The sequence below is a fragment of the Anolis carolinensis genome, chromosome 3 (assembly GCF_035594765.1).
Source record: "Anolis carolinensis isolate JA03-04 chromosome 3, rAnoCar3.1.pri, whole genome shotgun sequence".
Lineage (NCBI taxonomy): Eukaryota > Metazoa > Chordata > Lepidosauria > Squamata > Dactyloidae > Anolis > Anolis carolinensis.
In genome coordinates, this window is record NC_085843.1 from 230,381,572 (window position 1) to 230,402,734 (window position 21,163).

At 43.2% G+C, this 21,163-nt stretch overlaps 1 protein-coding gene across 8 annotated transcripts in view; it reads left to right on the top strand.

Annotated features, from left to right (window-relative positions):
* nt5c2 (5'-nucleotidase, cytosolic II) overlaps positions 1 to 20,216 on the top strand; it is a 100,790-nt gene extending 80,574 nt beyond the window's left edge. For all 8 annotated transcript variants that reach the window (XM_008106572.3, XM_003218510.4, XM_008106575.3 and 5 more), the window contains 10 exons: positions 839 to 892; positions 1,749 to 1,832; positions 2,819 to 2,860; positions 5,352 to 5,459; positions 14,126 to 14,192; positions 14,834 to 15,004; positions 16,183 to 16,234; positions 16,480 to 16,540; positions 18,118 to 18,294; positions 18,462 to 20,216. In XM_008106572.3, the coding sequence (XP_008104779.1) occupies positions 839 to 892; positions 1,749 to 1,832; positions 2,819 to 2,860; positions 5,352 to 5,459; positions 14,126 to 14,192; positions 14,834 to 15,004; positions 16,183 to 16,234; positions 16,480 to 16,540; positions 18,118 to 18,294; positions 18,462 to 18,710 (1,065 nt within the window). In that variant the 3' untranslated portion in view covers positions 18,711 to 20,216. The remainder of the gene's footprint in view (positions 1 to 838; positions 893 to 1,748; positions 1,833 to 2,818; positions 2,861 to 5,351; positions 5,460 to 14,125; positions 14,193 to 14,833; positions 15,005 to 16,182; positions 16,235 to 16,479; positions 16,541 to 18,117; positions 18,295 to 18,461) is intronic.
* Positions 20,217 to 21,163: the final 947 nt, after the last annotated feature.

Consider the following 21,163-nt stretch of genomic DNA (forward strand, 5'->3'; position numbering starts at 1 on the left):
AGTTCCCTCTGATTCTAAAGTGTCAGCATTAAGATCTACATCATTACTATCTAAGAAGGTTAGGAAGGATAAAAGTAAAAAACAAAGGTAAGGCAAAAGACTTCCTTTCTTAGTCTGCCCAGAGGGAGAAAGGGAATTTCTTGGAAGTTAGCATGTTCAAGTATGAAAAATCTGATTTACAGGCATAGTTCAAGACTCAAACAGCTACTCCCACTTTTAAGGAACACAGCTTAGGTATATCCCAATGGTAGTGAACTGCTCCTTTAGCCTTTCTGAGAAGATTGATAGTTATTGTGAATAATCATTTTAGGAAGGCCGAAGGAGCAATCCACCCCTCCCATAGCTGTACTTAAAAGGGAAGGGAAGGGAAGGTCTGTCAATTTCCAAATTTTAAATTTGAATCTGAGTGGCTTTAATTCATGCATGTTGCAAGGCTGTGTAACAAAACTGAAGGATCAAGGAAAGGAAGTAAAGAATAAAATGGCTTAGAAGTTTGATCTCTGCCTTGATCATCTGGTCCAAGGGATTAACCCAATGGCTGTGGTTTGCTCCTTCTGCCTTCCTAGAATGATCATTCACAGTTAAGTATTAACCTCTCATATTTGTTTCTCATATCATGAATGAGCTCTAGGCTCCTCCACTGAGCCTATTTGAAGCCAATCTCTTGACATGTGAAGCTGTGAAAAGAACTTTCTGTACCTACTGTCACTTGTCCAAGATGATATATCATTTTACAACGTGATGACAGATGGAAGGTTATACTAATATGAAACCTGAGTAAGCTGTTTGGTAGACCTCTACATCCACTGTGCCTTATAAGGATTCCTTTTTTCCCCAGGGATCACTCAAGGAAAAGACAGTTGAGAATCTGGAAAAGTATGTGGTGAAAGATGTAAGTATGAAATTTATTTTATTACAGGAAGATTCATTGTGATTTATTTTACACAATAGTGATAGAAATAACACTGTATAGGTTTTGTTGAATAATTCCAGGCAACTTAGCTATGTTAGTAGCTAAAGGAGAGTGGAACAAAATAGTAATTATACTTCGCCTCTTTTTAAAAAGAAATTATTTTGAGGACATGGGAAAGAACAGAGCTAAAGCATCCCATACTGATTGATAATATATATGTCATTTTATTGTTAAAATTAGGCAGTAAATAGTTTTTACTTCCTACAGCATTTCATTTTAAGCCAGTGGTTCTCAACCTGTGGGTCCCCAGATATTTTGGCCATCAACTCGCTGAAATCCTAACAGCTGGTAAACACCTGGGGACCCACAGGTTGAGAACCACTGTTTTAAGCCCATCAAGTTTCTGGTTACAAAATTTATAAAATTTCCTTTGAGCTTTTAGTTTGGATATTGTAATTATTTCCTAGCCAGATAGAAATTTAGGACAAGTTGAAACCTGTCAAGATCTAATCCAAATGTTTAGCATTAGACTGACAGAGAAGCCTTTTATCTGGAACATAGTACACTATAGGCATCCATAGTATGGTGCTTTTATCTTAAATCAACTGTGCTGTAGGCCCAGAACCAGTGCATGAGATTCAATGGTTCATAGCTGATATCTGCTAGGTTTGAGAAGGCATTTTAATCACACTGAAATAAACATGTAGAATTTTTCAGAACAGAAGTACACACATTGCCATTCCAGCTGGGAGACTTGAAAGTCCCACAAAGACAAGATTTTCAGCTTAAGTGACGAAATGACAAACAGATTTTATATAAATATGTGTAATTTCAGGGAAAGCTGCCTTTACTGTTGAGCCGCATGAATGAAGTGGGAAAGGTGTTCCTTGCCACAAACAGTGATTATAAATACACCGATGTAAGTACAAATGTAAAAGATTGAGAACTTATTGCTTCCTTTATTGTAATTTATTATTGTTGTTGTTATATTTAGACAATCTCTTTGTGGCCTGTGGAGCCCCAAAATTTCCATCCACATCCCAGCTGATCAGCCATTTGCAGTGTTTCAAGATCCAGGGAAGTCATGCTCCCCCTCTATTCTGCCTTGGTCAGACCACACCTGGAATACTGTGTCCAATTTTGGGCACCGCAGTTGAAGGGAGATGTTGACAAGCTGGAAAGCGTCCAGAGGAGGGCAACTAAAATGATTAAAGGTCTGGAGAACAAGCCCTATGAGGAGAGGCTTAAAGAGCTTGGCATGTTTAGCCTGCAGAAGAGAAGGCTGAGAGGAGACATGATAGCCATGTACAAATACGTGAAGGGCAGTCATAGGGAGGAGGGAGCAAGCTTGTTTTCTGCTGCCCTGCAGACTAGGACACGGAACAATGGCTTCAAACTACAGGAAAGGAGATTCCACCTGAACATCAGGAAGAACTTCCTCACTGTGAGGGCTGTTCGACAGTGGAACTCTCTCCCCCGGGCTGTGGTGGAGGCTCCTTCTTTGGAGGCTTTTAAGCAGAGGCTGGATGGCCACCTGTCGGGGGTGCTTTGAATGAGATTTTCCTGCTTCTTGCAGGGGGTTGGACTGGATGGCCCATGAGGTCTCTTCCAACTCTATGATTCTATGATTCTATGATTCTAAGATGCATTGTTTATCCATTGCTGTTTAGTGGACGAACAGCGACCCTTCCTGCATCAGAGAATCATATTTTCACATCTACAGTGGAGTTAATCATATCACTGTTTCTCCGCTGCTGATTAATGTATGATTGTATCCTCTTATACAACCCTTGAAATCTAGACCCCAGTTCTTAGCTGTGATTACTTTGTTTGGATCAGAAGTATGATCATATAACTTAAAATGTCTGTTATATGTCTAAGTCCTAGTTTCAATCTGTCTTTCAGAAAATTATGACATATCTGTTTGATTTTCCACATGGACCAAAGGTGAGTGTTGACAGATTTGTTGCTTTAGTGTTGTCCAGTACATATTACAATTCTTAAATAAGTAAAGAACCAAGTTCACTTCTTACTCCACAGAGAAAACAAAGTATTTATTTAATGTTGCATTTGTTAAATTCAGCTTCCATCAACTTTAGAACTGTTACTATAGAACAGATGCATTTAAACTAAAATATACCAGTATGACAGTAGTGATAAGAAAGAGAATCCACTGAAAATAATTGTGATCTAATATATCCATAGCTGTGTGAGCTGAATTATTTATTTTCCAGGCACCATGAATACTGTGCCAATAATGTTTTTTTAATTCCAAATATTTATATACTTGACTCCAAAAAATTAAATGTGGCAGATTTTAATAAAATATAAAATACAGTATAAAGAAAAAAAAACCAACTATACAGAAAATAGTGTACACATTAATTTTGAAGTTTAAGAAATAGGTGGTGGGTTGCACTAAATAGGCAAAGCTTACTGAAATAAACATGTTTTCAACATGCATAAAAATAAGATTAATTGAACATGTTGAAGTTCTGATGGAAGAACTTTCCAAATAGTAGATGCCACAGCTATGAAAATGCTGCTCTGAACAAGCTCCAGAAGATAGCAATAGCTGAGCACTGAGGTTACAAGTGCCTTGACAACCATAGTGAAACCATCTCTGTCCAAGAATTGCTATGACTGGCTCACCTACCAAGACAGTTCGAAGCTCTGAGGTCATTTGAGTTACCATTCATACATGTGGCTCCATGAGTAATTCTTCAGAGGAAATGTTTCCCATGTCTAGGATATAGGCAGACTACCTGTTTTAGGTTTTATATGAGTTTAGTCTGCCTGTTTTCTGGTTGTGGGAATTGCTTAGCTACAAAGTCTCAATCTTACCCCAGTTTGTTAGCTATCATTGGGTCCACTGCTGCATCCAGATGCTGTTCAAAACCTTGCACTTCATTAATATATAACAAAAACTGCTCTACATCTTATGAGGCTGTTCCAAATTTTCTGATGACCATCTTTAATTGCTTCATGTAGATATGAAACAGCATTAGGGACAGGATAGTATCCTTGTCAGGAACGACTAGAGATAGTCTCCCAATGCTGCTTTCTTGAGCAGAACCTCTGTAGCTGAACCCAGAGGCTACCATGGCCACTTGTATCAAAATCCACTGAAAGGTCAAGCAAAAGCAACATGTATTCACTTGTTCTATCTCAGTAAAGATCACCCATCAGGATGACTAAAACTGATTCAGTCCCCAAATCAGGACTGAATCAAGATGACAAATGGATCCAAATAATCACTGTCATCCAAACAGTGTCAGGCGTTAAGTTGCCACAGTGCCCTTAAGAGCCTTTCTCCAAAGAGGAATGTTTGTAACAAGCTGGAAGTTGATAAAAACCATGGGGTTGAAAGTGGTTTTCTCTACCTTCTCCGTAAGGGCTGCTAGCATCACTTCCTCATGCAAAAAAAGCATTAATGATACCCTCAATCCACCTGGCCATACCTTTTGGCTAATTTTAATCGGCCACGAGGGATAAGAATCAAGAGGGGATGTAGCTGTGCCCATAACTACAAGCACTTTGCTTTCTCTCTCTGAATCTACTGAAATGGGTCTTATACTGATGGGCTGTACATGCCATTGGACATCTTAGTTGAACTGCAGAAATAAGCAATTTTATTCCCAAAATTTTATTCAGCAAAAGAATCACAGCAAATCTCAGAAATATGTAGACCAAGCAGTTTTCATACTTTAGGTAAACAGATTACGGTACTCTTCAGCTTTAATGCTGTGCTGTAGTTTCATGTACTTGGTTGTTTTGGGTTTTTTTTAGAAATGGAAGATACTGTACTGCTACCTTTTTTACTGTTTCAGTTGTTGTTTCTACTTTAAATGCTTTTGGATGTTTTGCAGTGCAATGTAACAATGAATGGATACTTGGGTGGAGAAATTGTCAACTGCCCTCACAAACCTAAACTGAAAAGTGCTAGATATAGACCTAATTATGGGTGTTTTTACCTCCTGGCACAATAGTTTTCTGGCAAGTCTACTTAGGGCCTTTCCTGACACACTGAGAGTTCTGTAACGTGATATCGTCTTGTGTTAATAGTTGTTCCAGTACACTACATATAGAGTATAATTGCCAGTTTCTTCTGCAGAACTAAAATTGGCCACTGGCAGTATGAATGACAGCTAGTGTGATGTAGTGATTTTGAATTAGGACTCCAGGAGACCTGAAGATTTGAACCCTTGGTCAGCCACGGAAACCTATTAAGTAGCTTTGGGCAAGTCACAGTCTCTCAGCCTTGGAGGAAAGTAATCCTCCTCTAAGCAAATCTTGTAAAGAAGCTCAAATAATAGCTTTGCCTTAGGATTGCTGAAAGTCAAAATGACTTGAAAGCGCACAAAACCAAAAGCAGTATGCGGTTCATTTGCTGATCTGATCTTTAAAAAGGTATGTTTTTGTTTCACTTTCCCTCTAGCCTGGTAACTCTCATCGACCATGGCAATCATACTTTGACCTCATCCTTGTGGATGCGCGCAAGCCTCTTTTCTTTGGAGAAGGCACAGTCTTGAGGCAGGTGGATACAGTAAGTGATACATAAAACATCTCTTTAGACCTGTCTGAAGGAAAGCCTGATATAGTTGGTTTCAGTTATTAGAACTTGGGATGGGCTTATATTGGGAAACTTACTCCTATCATTTTAGCCAAAAAACCTGCTATTAGTAGAACTGAATTCCTAATGGACTGGATGAGGGTAAACAAGTTGAAACTTAATCCAGACAAGACAGAAGTATTGCTGGTCTTGTGTAAAATGGATCTGGGAATAGGATTATAACCCGAGCTGGACAGGATTTCACTGCCCTTGAAGTCTCAGGTTTGCAGTTTGGGGGTTATCCTGGACTCCGCCTTAAACCTGGAAGCCCATGTGACAGCAGTGACTAGGTTGGCCTTTGCACAATTAAAGCTTGTGCATCAACTGCACCCGTTCCTGGAGAGATCAGACCTGGCCACAGTGGTACATGCAATGGTTACATCCAGATTGGATTATTGTAATGCGCTCTATGTAGTTCTGCTCTTGAAAAGTTCTCAGAAACTGCAGTTCATACAAAGATCTGCAGCCAGGCTTCTAACGGGGGCTGATCTCGGGGAGCATACTACTCCATTACTGAGATGGCTCCACTGGTTGCCTATACGTTTCCAAGCCCAATTCAAGGTGCTGATTCTTGGCAATATGGCTTTGGTTCAGGCTACCTGGAACACCATGCCCCCCTGTATATACTGGGTTGAGCATTGACATTCTGCTAGGAGACCTTTATCTCGACACTGGGCGCCCTCTAACATGCAATTTGACAACAATTTATTGATTAGCCAGTTGGCCTTATCAAGAGCAGACAGTACAAACACAACATACAACATACATCTAATTCACTTAAAATAAAATACAGATATACAGGTATTTGCCAGCTTGGTGCCAATGTAGCTTTGCCATATACATGCATTTAAATAGGACCAAGGAAGGCTTTTTTTCAGGGATGGCACCAGCACTTTGGAACATCCTTCCTGAAAAATTAAGATCTGCCCCGTCTCTGTTGTGTTTCTGGAAAGGTGTAAAGGCCTTCTTATTTAAGAAGGCTTTCAACTAAAGGCAGATCCATATGTTTTAGGGCTGGGTTAAGATTTAAGGTTTAATGCTTTTATGTCGAATGGGTTTTATATTGGGGAGGTGGTAATTGGTTATATCAAGTATTTGATTTTAACTATATTTTAACTTCTGTATTGTATGTTGTATATATTGTAAGCCGCCTTGGGTCCACTTGTGGAGAAAGGTGGGGTAAAAATATCTTAAATAAAGAAAATAAAGAAAAGAAAAAAGACACAGTGAATCACATATATGGGTCCATGTTGAGTACAGATCCAAAACTTTATAAGTAGGTGAAATTTGGTCAGTAAACATGGCTTTCCTCCTTTATTTACATACCACTCTACTTTCAGTTCTAATTCAGAATCCACAATTTTAGCACAATTTTATATTTGTTATTTTTCTACTTGTTTTACTTTTCTATAGTTTATTTATCTTTTCTTCTAAAGTTTTTGTTTATCTGCTTTGGTTATTTTAAAATCAATCCACAATTCACAAATTCTCCAAGTGCTATATAAATCCCCCCCCCCCACACACCCCATTTTTATTTGATGTTATGTTTAAAATGATAGTGCAACTTTGACCTATATTGAGCTGCACTGAAACATTTTGTGGCAAGGAGAGCTTTATTCCTCATTACCAAGGCAAATCTTCTTGCCTTTAAGGTGTGAGGGAAATATTTGTAGATTTTTTTCCTCCCAACAAATTAAATAGGAAGAGTTCTGGGAGTCACAAGATCCTTAAAAACAGCTTTGTAAGCTGCACTTTCCCCACCTCTGCATTAATGGATGTTCAGCATTGTTCTTTGGATACTTGTTTTTCTGTTACCTGACCAAGATATGTTTCACTGCTGTTTCCTTTTTTTAAAGTGATTCCAAGATCAGGCCAGACAGGTCAGATTTCATATTAGTTGCTACTTGGTTGCCCAAAGAAACAAGTTTTCTCTTCTAAATAATGCCTGAGCAACACTCTGATGCATATTGCAGTCAGAAGAAAATTACTTCATTACTCATCCTCCCACCTGGAGACAAAACAGTGGAGGATTTACGTGGTATTCTCACTCTTTCTAAGAATTCCTATGTGGTTAAGAAGCTCAATTTCCTTCGGATTGTCAGCTTCAGTGACCCTACCTCAATGTAGTTGTTAAAGACAAACCAGGAATCACCTAGTGACCCTTTATCTGGATGCAAATAATAATAATCACCATCATCATTATCATCAGTCTTCTCCATCCTTCAGTTAAGGGGAAAGGAGTGCATTATCCTACCCTGCTATTTAGCAGAAGTACTTATCCCACAACATCCAATGAGCCATTTAACTTGGAACCACAGCTGCTTCAGCTTTTAAGATTAATATCACTCTTCAGGCATCTGTAGAGTGCTGATACATAACAAAAGTCTTCTACTTCTGTTAAGCTATCACTGTGATACCCTTGCTAGAGCAGATATTACGTTTAGCTACAGTTTTATTTTGGGCCTGGCTTGATTTGTTTTCCCACCACAAAGGTAAGCTTACTAATTGCCATCCCTTTGTTGAGAAGCCTGCTGTTGTGCTGCAGAAGAGGCCAGAAACATCTCCAGCCAGCCTGCCTGTTGCTGCCTCTGGGACTCCTTGTGAGTAGACTGCAGCCCCAGGCCCTTTCCATCTGGGTGTGACTCAGCACTTCCTAGGAAGGACCATCTATAAAGCCTGAGCCCACAAGGCCCTGGCAGGGCTGAGAGGCCTGCTGTTGTGCTGCAGAAGAGGCCAGAAACATCTCCAGCCACCCTGCCTGTTGCTGCCTCTGGGACTCCTTGTGAGTAGACTGCAGCCCCAGGCCCTTTCCATCTGCCTCCTTGGGCGCCTTACTGGCCTGTGAGGCTTTCTTCTGCTCCCACCTCGGCCTCCGGGGCGACCATCTTCTTTTTCCCCGTCGGCTTCCTTTCCGGCTTGGAGGTCGCGCCGTGCCGGGCGGCCTCCTCCAACCCTTAGGGGACAACAAGGCCCTTGGAGGCCGCGCCGAACCGGGCGGCTCCCTGTAGCCTTTACATCTGCTCCAGGAGAGGCTAGGCCTGTGGAGGCCGCGCCGAACTAGGCGGCCTCCATTAACTCCTTCGGCCGCCGCGCGTGTGCATTCGGCTACAGCTTCCAGCGGGTTCTCACGGGGATATCCAGGGTCGTAGAGGCCGCGCCGGACCGGGCGACCTACCCCCAGCCCCCTTCTCGGCCTTCCAAGAGATTGAGGCCTTCGGAGGTCGCGCCGAACCGGGCGGCCTCCTACAGCCCTCTCTTGGCTTCTTCATCGGCCTTCCTCAGCCTTGGAGGCCACGCCGGACCGGGTGGCTTCTTTCATCTTTCATCCTGCTTTTCGATCTTTGCAAAGACCAGGCCCCCTTAGGCATTGGAGACTGTGCTGTACCGGGTGAACCCACCAGCTCTCCTCGCGGCCAGCCTTTCTCCGTTCAATCACCAGAGGCTACGTGTGGACCGGGTGGTCCTGTGTGGGGCAGCACCTCCTAGAATTCATCAGTGCTACAGCTTGCCACTTTGCCTTTTTTTTTTTTTTTTTGAGTGTATGTGTGTGTGTATATAGTTGTGTATTAAGGATGGGAGTAAGAAAGACTTATTTTAATTTAATTTAATCTAATAGGGGATACAGATCCGATTGTGATAGGAAGTGGATGTGAGAGTCTGGTATCAAAGATCATAGGAAGTAATCACATAGGATTAGAGAGTACTTCGAGTTCAATTGATGGTTGAATCTGATGGTTTTTGGAATGTGTTAGATGGTTCGTGTATGTAGGTTGATATATTAATGTGCAAGAGGCTGACAGAATTAGATATCAGGAATGAGATGTCAGCTCTGAATTTGTTGAAAGATCTGAGTGGTTTACTATAGGAAAGAAAGATCTGAGTGGTTTACTATAAGAAGGTCACTGAGAAGGTAATAGACATTGAGTATGCAGGAAACTCGGAGGAAGAACGATCTCTCCTACCTATGTGACCTTTTGGGGAAATCGTTCAGTGCTGTCTTACTTCAGATTGAGACACTGAACAAGAAAATTGATCTTCTTTTTAAAGGAATTTCCCTGATTGTGGAAAATCCATCCCCTATAGACAGTAGAGCAACTATACCAGTCAATCTCGCTAACCTGGAAGAGGAATTTAGTGCTCTGGAAGGCCAAAGGAGGAAGAGGCTGGAGGAGCAGAAGGTAGCTAATGGGTTAGATGCTGAAGTGACTAGTGAGGGAAGGGGGCTGCTATCTGGGGGAGAGGGACAGGGGAGGGATGGGTGGAAGGAGATCAACAGAGCCTCTTGGAGGACTAACAAGGCGTCATCCTCTGAATTGATTGGACAATCACTGGACATTCCCTGCAATCCCCAGCTTCTGTTACGAACTAATAGGGTGGCAGTGGAAGTTTCAGATTCAATACTGAACAGAGGCAGATGGTCATCTAAGCGAGCGGTACAGACATCTCTATCACAAATACTATCTGTAAGCCGGCCGGAAGTGAAGATTGAGACTATTGACTGGCTTCGTAGAGATCACCATTCTTGGAACCGCTCCCTACGCCTCCTCATTGGACTGGAAGACAAATTGTTATTGGAGGAACTGCTCTCGCTTGGTCCTAAATTACAACTGCTGGGCATCACTCTTAGAAGAGTATTAGTAGATCCAGTGATTCGCCCCTTGGTCAGCGGGCTGATCTCCGACACACAAGATTTAATAACCTCTAACAACGGGGTCGAACGCTCGCCGGTGCTGGCCCCCTTTTCAGAGTTCCACTTTGAGACTCCCTCCCCAATTTTAAACTATGCCGGTCCCACCTCTCAACCCTGCCCACAGACATTACCCTTGTTCAGCCCCCTGTCAATGTCAGATGACGTTAAGTCAGATGACTCCTTCTCTTTACCTCTAATGGAGATGGGTCCCTTCCTTAATCAAACAAATACCTCTGTGGGCCCCACATTTCAGAACAGCTGACTAACCCCCTTAAAAGGCAACCCTAATCAATTAACCCCCCAGGAGGTAGAGGGTTCCCACGGGTGGGGCACCATTGAGGTAGTGTGGGGGAGGAGGAGGAGGAAGAGCGGTCACTTGCGACCCAGGGAGAAGCGCAACAGAGTTTTTGCGACCCTGGGGAGGAATAGGTGTGGTAGTCTTCAGGACAGACCCCCCGGCCTTAAGGTTCTGCTTCTGAATGCCAGATCTGTCAATGGTAAGACAGCTGTTATTCAGGATTTAATCCTGGATGAGGGGGCGGATCTGGCATGCATCACCGAGACGTGGTTGGACGAGCTAGGTGGGGTGAATCTCACTCAGTTGTGTCCACCGGGTTTTGGGGTGCATCAGCAGGCCAGGGTTGGGGGGCGGGGAGGAGGAGTCGCGGTGATCTTTCGGCAGTCCATCGCCCTGATCAGATGTGCCGTTCCGCAAACTTCGAGGTTCGAGTGTGTCTTCCTGAGGGTGGGAGCCCGAGACAGTGTGGGGATTTTGCTGGTGTACCGTCCACCCCGCGACCCAGCAGTCTCCCTGTCCGAGCTAGCAGATGTGGTCTCTAATGTGGCCCTGGCCTCCCAACAACTTATAGTTTTGGGAGACTTTAACATTCATGCCGAGACCACATTGACAGGTGCAGCTCAGGATTTCATGGTTGCCATGACGACCATGGGGCTGTCTCAAGTTATATCTGGGCCCACACATCAGGCGGGACACATGTTGGACCTTGTTTTTATTGTGGACGGTGGAACAGTCAGAGTGGAAGAGCAAAATATTCTTCCATTGTCATGGTCTGACCATCATCTGATCTGTGTAAGTTTCGCCGTGTCTTCTAACCTCCGCAGGGGTGGTGGACCCACTAAGATGGTCCGCCCCAGGAGGCTGATGGATCCGGATGGACTCCTGAGGTCTCTTGGGGATCTTCCTGTTCTGGAGACTGGCGATCCTGTCGATGTCCTGGCTGATCGCTATAATAGTGAGCTGGCAAGGGCATTGGACATGATCGCTCCCGAACGTCCCCTCTCGTTGCGCAGAGCCACGTCGACCCCTTGGTTCACTGAGGAGCTGGCTGTGATGAAGCGTACGAGGAGGGGACTAGAGTGCATCTGGAGGAAATCTCAGGACGTGTCAGACCAAGCACGGGCTAAAGCCGCTATTAAGGCTTACTCCGTGGCTTTGCGAGCAGCCAGGAAAGCTTTCACGACTGCTCGCATAGCGTCTGCGGCCAATAGGCCAACTGAGCTGTTCCGAGTTGTGGGAGAGTTTCTGCGGCCTCCTGAGGCCCAGGGGCTCCCCGATGACTTGGCAGCCAGGTGCAGCGATTTCGCGCACCATTTTGCAGGCAAAGTTGCTCAGATACGCCGTGACTTGGACTCCAGTTTAATTGTAGTTCCAGCGGAGGTAACCGAGGTACCTGTCTGTTCGATCTTGTGGGATTCTTTCCGGCTTGTTCTTCCTGATGATGTGGAGGGGATTCTTGGGTCTGTGAGGGCGACCACTTGCGCTCTGGATCCTTGTCCCTCTTGGCTGGTTAAGCTGGCCAAAGAAGGGCTGTTGGATTGGTTTGTGGCTATAATTAATGCCTCTTTGTGCCAGGGGTCAGTTCCATCCTGCTTTAAGCAGGCGGTAGTAAAACCGCTACTTAAAAAGTCCTCGTTAGACCCATCCGTATGTAACAACTACAGACCAATTTCCAACCTCCCATTTTTGGGCAAGGTTCTGGAGCGGGTGGTTGCCACGCAGCTCCAGGGGTTCCTCGATGACACTGATTTTCTGGACCGCTCGCAGTCTGGCTTCAGGCCTGGGCACAGTACTGAGACGGCTTTGGTCGCCTTGGTGGATGACCTCCGCAGGGAACTGGATGGGGGGAGTGTGACCCTGCTGGTTCTCCTGGACATCTCAGCGGCTTTCGATACCATCGACCATGGTATCCTTCTGGGACGGCTGTCTGGGATGGGGCTTGGTGGCACTGTTTTGCAGTGGCTCCGGTCCTTCCTGGAGGGCCGTTCCCAGATGGTGAAGCTGGGGGACACCTGCTCGGACCCCTGGCCTTTGACCTGTGGGGTCCCGCAAGGGTCTATTCTTTCCCCCATGCTTTTCAACATCTACATGAAACCGCTGGGAGAGGTCATCCGGAGTTTTGGAGGGCGTTGCCATCTCTACGCAGATGACACGCAAATCCACTACTCGTTCCCATCTGACTCCAAGGAAGCCCCTCGGATGCTGAACCAGTGCCTGGCCGCTGTGGCGGACTGGATGAGGAGGAACAAGCTGAGGATCAATCCCGACAAGACAGAGGCCCTCCTGGTCAGTCGTTCGTCGGATCGGGGTATTGGGTGGCAACCTGTGCTGGACGGGGTTGCACTCCCCCTGAAATCACAGGTCCGCAGTTTGGGGGTCCTCCTGGATTCAGCGTTGACGCTTGAGGCTCAGGTGTCGGCGGTGGCCGGGAGGGCTTTTGCACAACTCAAACTTGTGCGCCAACTGCGACCATACCTCGTGAAGTCTGACTTGACCACGGTGGTGCACGCCTTAGTTACCTCTAGACTGGACTACTGTAATGCACTCTACGTGGGGCTTCCCTTGAAGACGGCCCGGAAATTACAACTAGTCCAACGCTCGGCGGCCAGATTAATAACGGGAGCGAGTTTCAGGGAGAGATCCACTCCCTTGTTTAAGGAGCTCCACTGGCTGCCGTTCATTTTCCGGTCCCAATTCAAGGTGCAGACCATCATTTATAAAGCCCTAAACGGTTTGGGACCCGCCTACCTTCGTGACCGCATCTCCTACTATAAACCTGCCCGAGCCCTTCGTTCATCTGGGGAGGCCCTCCTGTCTCCACTGCCTTTATCACAGGCCCGCCTTGTGGGAACAAGGGAGAGGGCCTTTTCTGCTGTGGCCCCCCGTTTGTGGAACTCACTGCCCATTGAGATCAGGCTAGCCCCCACTCTTTTAGCCTTTAGGAAAGTTTTAAAAACATGGCTCTTCCGGTGTGCTTTCGGAGAGTAATTGTATATACCTCCTGTGTTTCTCTCCCCAACATGTATTCTGTAGACCCTGTTCCCCATGGTTTTATTCTTATCTCTTCTTACCCCGAGTTTTTAACCTTGTGTCCATGCGGCCCGCCCTTGTTATGTTATGCTACGTTCTGCTTTTCTGTTCTGTATTGTGTAGTGTTATTGTTGCATTGTTTAATTGCATTCTGATATGTTGTTTTTATATTTTGTCTATTGTATTGTCTTGGGCATGGCCCCATGTGAGCCGCCCCGAGTCCCCGTTGGGGAGATGGTGGCGGGGTATAAATAAAGTTTTATTATTATTATTATTATTATTTGTTTTATGTTCAGGGACCACCGTGAAGAAAGCCAAGTTCTTTATAGATGATCTTTAAGTGGTCATTTCGACAGTCATGCTCTACCCTTGGATTAAACTTTACACTGCACTGCCTCCATGGAAAGGAGGGGATTACTGCCCAGATCTTAGCTATCAAGGGAAAACAAATTAAACCAGGCTCAAGATAAGACTTTGTAGCCAAATGCAAGGTTGCAAAGATGCCTTCTACAATGTTAGAGTCATGGTGTGAATGCACTTACAGTTAAGCCATCTGTCTATTTTGGTTTTGTTTTTGTGCAGGTTACTGGCAAGTTGAAGATCGGTACCTACACAGGCCCTTTGCAGCATGGCATTGTTTACTCTGGAGGTAAAGTAGAAATAAAATTGATTGGTTCTTTTATCAGGATAAGAATATGAGATACTGATCTTTTTAATCATCTTCAGTCTGGATTTCAAAGGTTCGAAATGGTTTAGTAGGAGATAGGCTTTTTATCTTAAAAGGCTATCTTTGGCACATCAGGACAAATGACTATCTTCAGCATAGGCTCAAGCTAACTATTACTTACCTAATTTATCTTAGGACTTCTAAGTTTGCAGACAAGCGCATCCTACATTACAGGTATCTTTTTTCCATCAATCCATATGCTAATATATATGGAGATCAAGCTAACACATCTTTATAATAAGATCTGGGTAGTGAGCCAGTTCTTCTCTGACGGATCTTTAGCATTTAGTGTAAATGTCCTTTGTGAAACAGAGAAATAAAAAGATAACAGATAGCCTTTGTATTAGTGAAACAAAGATTGATTTTAGAGAATGGGATAAACAGATATGCTAAACAGAAGTCATAGATTGTACAGTTTTGTGGCTGGGGCATGTAATGCTACTGTTCCTCAATTACAAGCGAGGAAGATTTTCCATATACTTTTGATTTAGAATAAGAGTGCTGTGAAAGTGTGGCTACATGTACTGTTTTTAATCCTTCCATTTTCTTCATTGATCTCTCAGGCTCCTCTGACACAATTTGTGATCTCCTTGGGGCCAAAGGCAAAGACATCTTATATATAGGTGACCACATCTTTGGAGACATCTTGAAGTCCAAAAAACGTCAAGGTTGGAGGACCTTCCTGGTGATTCCAGAGCTGGCACAGGAGCTTCATGTCTGGACAGACAAAAGCTGTAAGAAATTATTCCTGCCATTCCAAGACACTCAACTCAATTGGTTGATATAGGGCACTTGGAGCAGTATTTGCTTAGCTTCTTAAAGACTGTTTGCATTGTTTATGTGAGTCAAAGGGATAGAAAGGACACAGATCTCCAGATGGTTTTGTGATATAATGCCTTAGTTTTTGTAGCTTACTATATAATTGATATTTATTACAGTTAAGGTTTTTGTTTTTGTTTAAATCGTGTCAGAAGCGAATTGAGGCAAGTCGCTTCTGGTGAGAGAGGATCGGTCGTCTTCAAAGACGTTGCCCAGGGAATGCCTGGGTGTGTTACCATCTTGCAGGGGGCTTCTCTCATGTTCATGCATGAAGCTAGGGCTGACAGACGGGAGCTCACCCCGTCTCGCAGATTCGAACTGCCAACCTTTAGGTCAGCAGTTCAGCTGGCACAAGGGTTTAATCCATTGCACCACCATGGCTCCTAAGGTTTAGGTGGAGACTATTAATTTATCTGCCAGTTATTCAATTACTGTCCCTGGCATTTATTTGTTTTTTTGTATGTTTAAAACATTTGCACTTCTTCTGTTAAAAAATAACAACTATTCAGATAATCATTATTTATTATTATAATAATATTATAATACTGGAGAATGTAAAACATGAGCAGAGTCATAGTAATGTGAAGCCGTAAACAGTCCATCAAGAGGAATCTAAAAAATTTGGACCTTTCTACCAGAGAGTCATAGCAAACAAAAGACTTATTGTGGTTTTTGAATAGAAATTGACCGCTCATTATCCCGAAATTCAAAATACTCTAGAAAATGTATATATAAAACAGATATGACATTTATCTTTCGCCTTGGCTCTAAGATATCTTATTATGTATGTATATATGTACAAAAACAGGTGTTTCAAAATCTCCCAAAATCCGGTAGTGAAAATATTTCTCCTCCCAATTTATTTTTGATAAGGAATATTATATAGGAAAGTAGATTATATCTGCTCCATCCTATGACAACTCCCATTTACAAACATGAAATGAGGGGATAGAGCTGCCGCATCTGTTCACGAGCTCTGCTCAATTAAGATTATGGAACTGTGTTACCAGCAGGCCTTTCTGTTGGTCAGGAGCACTTGTTATAATGAATTTCACTCCAATAATGCCATTTATTTCTTCCCTCTGTTGTTTAGGCCTTTTTGAAGAACTTCAGAGTTTAGACATCTTCTTGGCTGAGCTATATAAGTAAGTAACTGATTCTGCTGCATAGAATGTAATCCAGATAACTGCTGCTTTTAATCAAGTGGCTACACTCTATTACTGGCTCCAATTACCATAAGAGCTAGGACTATCGGCCAGGAGAGCAACTTTCTATATTACTGTTGCTCTAAACAGCCAGCCTTTCAAAATGGCATTCCCTTTCCTAAATCCATGTCCCTATTGGTCTTCATTGCCCTCTACTGTAATTTTTACTTTTTCTACTTCAACAGACATTTGGATAGTAGCAGCAATGAGCGTCCTGACATCAGTTCCATCCAGAGGCGCATTAAGGTAATGGTGAACAGACAACCCTTTTACTCCTGTGTGATCTTTGCTTTTATTTTTACTTCCTTATTGGACTTTCCTTCCCAGCATTTTAGTAAAAAAACCTTGATGGAGCTGCTTGGGTTATTCTCTTCCTTCAGTATAGGATAGGAATTTGAAATGCTGGTTGGCAGCAATAATGCTGAAGATATCCTATCCTCTTACCCCTTCATTTTTGCCTTGCTCTGCCCTCTTTCAGCTCGCAGTCATAAACCTGGCTATCATAAACATGTATGTATCATGATTGTACATACAAATGAAAATGAAAAGAGTGTAAAACTAATCTCCCTCTCAGTTTATTTCTTATGGACTTATATGCCACAAACGTTTTAGATGCACTGTGTCCTTTCTCCCTACTTGTGGCAGGCACAAACTCTAGTTGCTTCTTTACAGCCTTATTAAGTAGAATTAATTTTTTGCAATTTTTGTTTCTTTCATTGTGTTAAGTCCCTCAGGGTTGAGCAATTACAGTATTTAGGTCACAAGATGCAAAGTACTGCAAGTGAATGGTTTGTAGAAATCTTTGGGATTTTTTTGCCGTACGTGATTAAAGCACAGTAGAATATTTATTTAAAAGCTAAAAGAGTTAAAAGCAACAAGTAGCAAAGGGAACTTGGGAATGGGGGGGAGGTCTTCTTTGCATCTGTGTGGTCTTTGTATGTTTTACACAAGACACTTAATAGATGTTTTTCATCTAACTCAGGAAACTGCATTTTGAGGTACTAACCCTGAGATGTTTGCTAGGGATCAGTTTTCCAAAGAAAAGGAGATTAAATGGCAGAGAGAGTTAAGGGACATGGAAGGAAACAGTAGGGCTTTTTTAATGGGTTGATAAGAAATGGGATTTTTAAAATGTTATGTTTTTTCCCAAGCTCAGAAAAAGCATTGAAGATTTTAATGCAGATTTTAAATTCAGTTTAACCTAACCTAAGGATTAATTCCTATCCCTTCTATTGTAAATGCAATGAAACCAGTTATTAAAAAGGAGCCAGCCGTGCGTGTTGCCAGGTAGATAGCAAGCTACCTAGCAACACGCAGGGGGTGCTCCCCGTTCACCAGCGAGCAGGTGAACGGGGAGGGCCTTTGCGGCCCTCCCTGTTCACCCACTTGGATTGCACGGAGGCTCGGACGAGCAGGGCTCGGACGAGCGGGGTTTTACTGTAACACAAATCCAGAACTCATACTTGCCATCTATTGGAGAATGTAGTAGATGGCAGAAAACTCCTTTCTGTTTCCGTTTAGCTTTCTATCTGTTTTACATCTTTTGAATCTGCCTCTGATTCAAAAGTTCTGTGTGTTCCAGTGTGCGTGTTGTATTCTGCCATTTGCAATAACATCCTTACATGTCCCTCCACAGGAGTAAATGAGGAGTCCCCTATTAGTGTATTATTTCTCCTATTCTCAGAAGGAATTGTAGCAAATCATGAAATTCTTATCTCTAAGGCATGCATGGGCAAACTTTGGCCCTCCGGGTGTTTTGGACTTCAACTCCTACAATTCCTGACAGCCCCCCATGCCTACTCTAACGTGTTTTCTGATTTCAGAAAGTGACTCATGACATGGACATGTGCTACGGAATGATGGGGAGCCTGTTCCGAAGTGGTTCCCGACAGACTCTCTTTGCCAGTCAAGTGATGCGCTATGCAGACCTCTATGCAGCCTCTTTTATCAACCTCCTATATTATCCCTTCAGCTACCTCTTCAGAGCTGCCCATGTGCTGGTGAGTCCAAACCGGCGGACCTGCATTCTAGTAAACCAGACTGTGTACACACTTTCTCAACCTCTCATTACAGAGATAAATGTGCCCCAAACAGAATAAGTATATATTGTAATGCATCAGAAAGAGTCCTTTAGAATGAAAAAAAATATGATTTTGTCTCCCTGCAGATGCCGCATGAGTCAACCGTAGAACACACCCACGTGGATATCAATGAGACAGAGTCTCCCATGGCCACCCGCAACCGCACTTCTGGGGACTTCAAAGACTCCGACAAACGCCACCAGCTGACCCGATCTGTTAGTGAGATTAAACCACCCAACCTCTTCCCTCAAACTCCCCAAGAGATCACACATTGCCATGATGAGGATGATGATGAAGAGGAGGAGGAGGAAGAGGAGGAGGAGGAGGAGGAATAATGATAGAAATGGGAACACCTCCTTCCATAAAGTGTGGCTGTAGCAGTAATTGGCAAGAACAGATTCCCACTTCAGAGTCCTAGGGCATGGGGTGGGAGGGAAAAGCAAATCAAAACTAATCAGAAGCCCTTTGTTCTTAGCAAGTTTATTCTTTGCAGACCTATTCCAACTGTAAAGGATTTTGCACTGGATGAGGTAAGACAAGATACCAATGCCTAACTGCATTGCTCCTCCCATGGCACATGGGAGGAGGGGGCTCCCTGTGTATTCCTTGTTCCTCTGACTAGTGCATTTGATTAAAGCTGCCTCCCAGGGATGTTTGGAATTGGTGCAGTGAGGCTGCCCCTCTGTGGGCAGAGATTCCAGTGGCCCAGTGACAATTCCTTAGACCTAATATCTTTTGACCCTTTTAAGGACAAAGATGTATTTCAATACTTCTGTATGCATGGAAATGACAGTTTACTGCCAGGGCTGAGTCCATCCCTGTAAAGCACAAGTTTGCTTTCTGCAATGGTTTAATCTTCTAATTCTAGTGGAATTGGGCTTCTGTTCACTTTCTGTATTTGAGAGAAGCTAATTCTAAAGCTACTATGATCTCTATCCTTGGCATGTGGTGCATGCGTTCTAGGATCTTTTTATGATCCTTATGCCGTGTGCTTGTTTTCCCTGAGTTTATTTTCACTAACAAGTAGTTCCTTAACAGATTACGTTTCTGCTGTATTTAATGAGTAAAGGGAGGAGGAAAGGGTTATTTGGATAGTTTTGGGAGAGAACGAGAGAGACAAATAGTTCCCACGAAGATGAAAAGCTACAGATTCTGGAAGGAAAGATTTCAGGTCTGTGTCCTCTTTAAGGGCAGCCTATAAGATTCTGTGATTGAGTGGGCAGCCACTCTAGTCTCTGGTACCAAGTTCCCTTAGATGTAGGAGTACATGGTCCTGGAGCCATGTCAGGGAGGGAGGGAGACGCAGCCTTCAGCAGGATGTCCTTAATGAGGCCACTCTGTTTTACCTCCATTCCAAGAATGAGACTAATTGAAGGTCTGCTCCATATTACTTGTAAATGGCTCTGTGGGCCTGACCTGTTACCCTGTTCATGCAATTATGTGAAAGCACACTTTCCTCTGAATGCAAGGCGGGTCGACTTTTCTTTTTCATGCAGACCAGTCACATATACTGTTTTCCTGGGATATATAGTGCATCCCTTACCATACTGTGCCATTTGAATATAGAACAGAGTCCCTATTTTAAAGTATTAGAACTTTTATTTTGAATCACTTAATTGTAATTGTAATTAATCTTATTCCATTATTAAAATAGATTGAACATCAGCAGGACAAAGCCGGTGCTGCTCTTACGGATTTGGAAAATTATAACGTTTCATAATGAGCATTTCTAATGTATACAAAAAGAGGGGGTGAGAAGTGGGTTCATCAGTGTTGTATTACTTGCCTAACAATATGAACAAGGTGAAAGGTATTGTAAATAAAACAAGCTTTGAAATTTATTCCAAGGAATATGGTTATGTGAGGAACAGATATATTCATAAAATAGAGAAATATAGGGGTAAATTTTGGCTGGAATATTGGCCAACTATTTGGTCTTTGTCACAGAGCTGGGTTATATGGTAGAAGAGTTATATAATGCTACTATAAGAATCAATATTGGAAGATTCTTTCTGATGAGGTAGTAGTATATGTTCTCAGGCTTCTAGCAGTCCATACTAACAATTTCCCTGAGGTCTGATAGAAAAAACAACAGCAATACCATGTTAGAAAAGGCAGCTCAAAAGCACATTATTTTTATAATATCTGCTGGCATCACTGTGGGTGTGTATATGCCTTCAAGTTGCCGGTCAATCTATGGTGACTCCATATATTTCATAGGATTTTCTTAAGCAAGGAACACTCAGGTGGTTTTGCCTTATATACGGAGAGCATAGCATTATGTATTTGCATTACAGGAAAAAAAGGAAAATACAAAGTTATTTCACATATATTTTCATATTATTCTAGTCTGTCCTGTAATCTTAGCCTTTCCATTAATATAATTGCCTACTACTTGTATCTATCTGATGGATTCCCATTGAAGCATACTCCAGGGCTGCCCCTGCTTAGCTTCCAATATCAGATGGGATCTAGTGCCTATAGGGCATGCATGGGCAAACTTTGGCCCTCTGATGTATTGGCTGCTGGCTGTTAGGAATTGTGGGAATTGAAGTCCAAAACACCTGGAGGGCCAAAGTTTGCCCATGCCTGCTTTAGGGTATTTAGGCTCTTTAGTTTCACTGCATACTATATTTGTTATATTTGTATTCTCCAAAGAAACTGAGAAGCATTTTATCACGCACATCTACACCATTTGACCAGGAAATGGCAAAAGAGGAGGGCAGCGTGTGTCCCCCACCAGCGGGACAGTGCATGCCTGCAAATGCCAACTGCTGCTCTCAGTCAA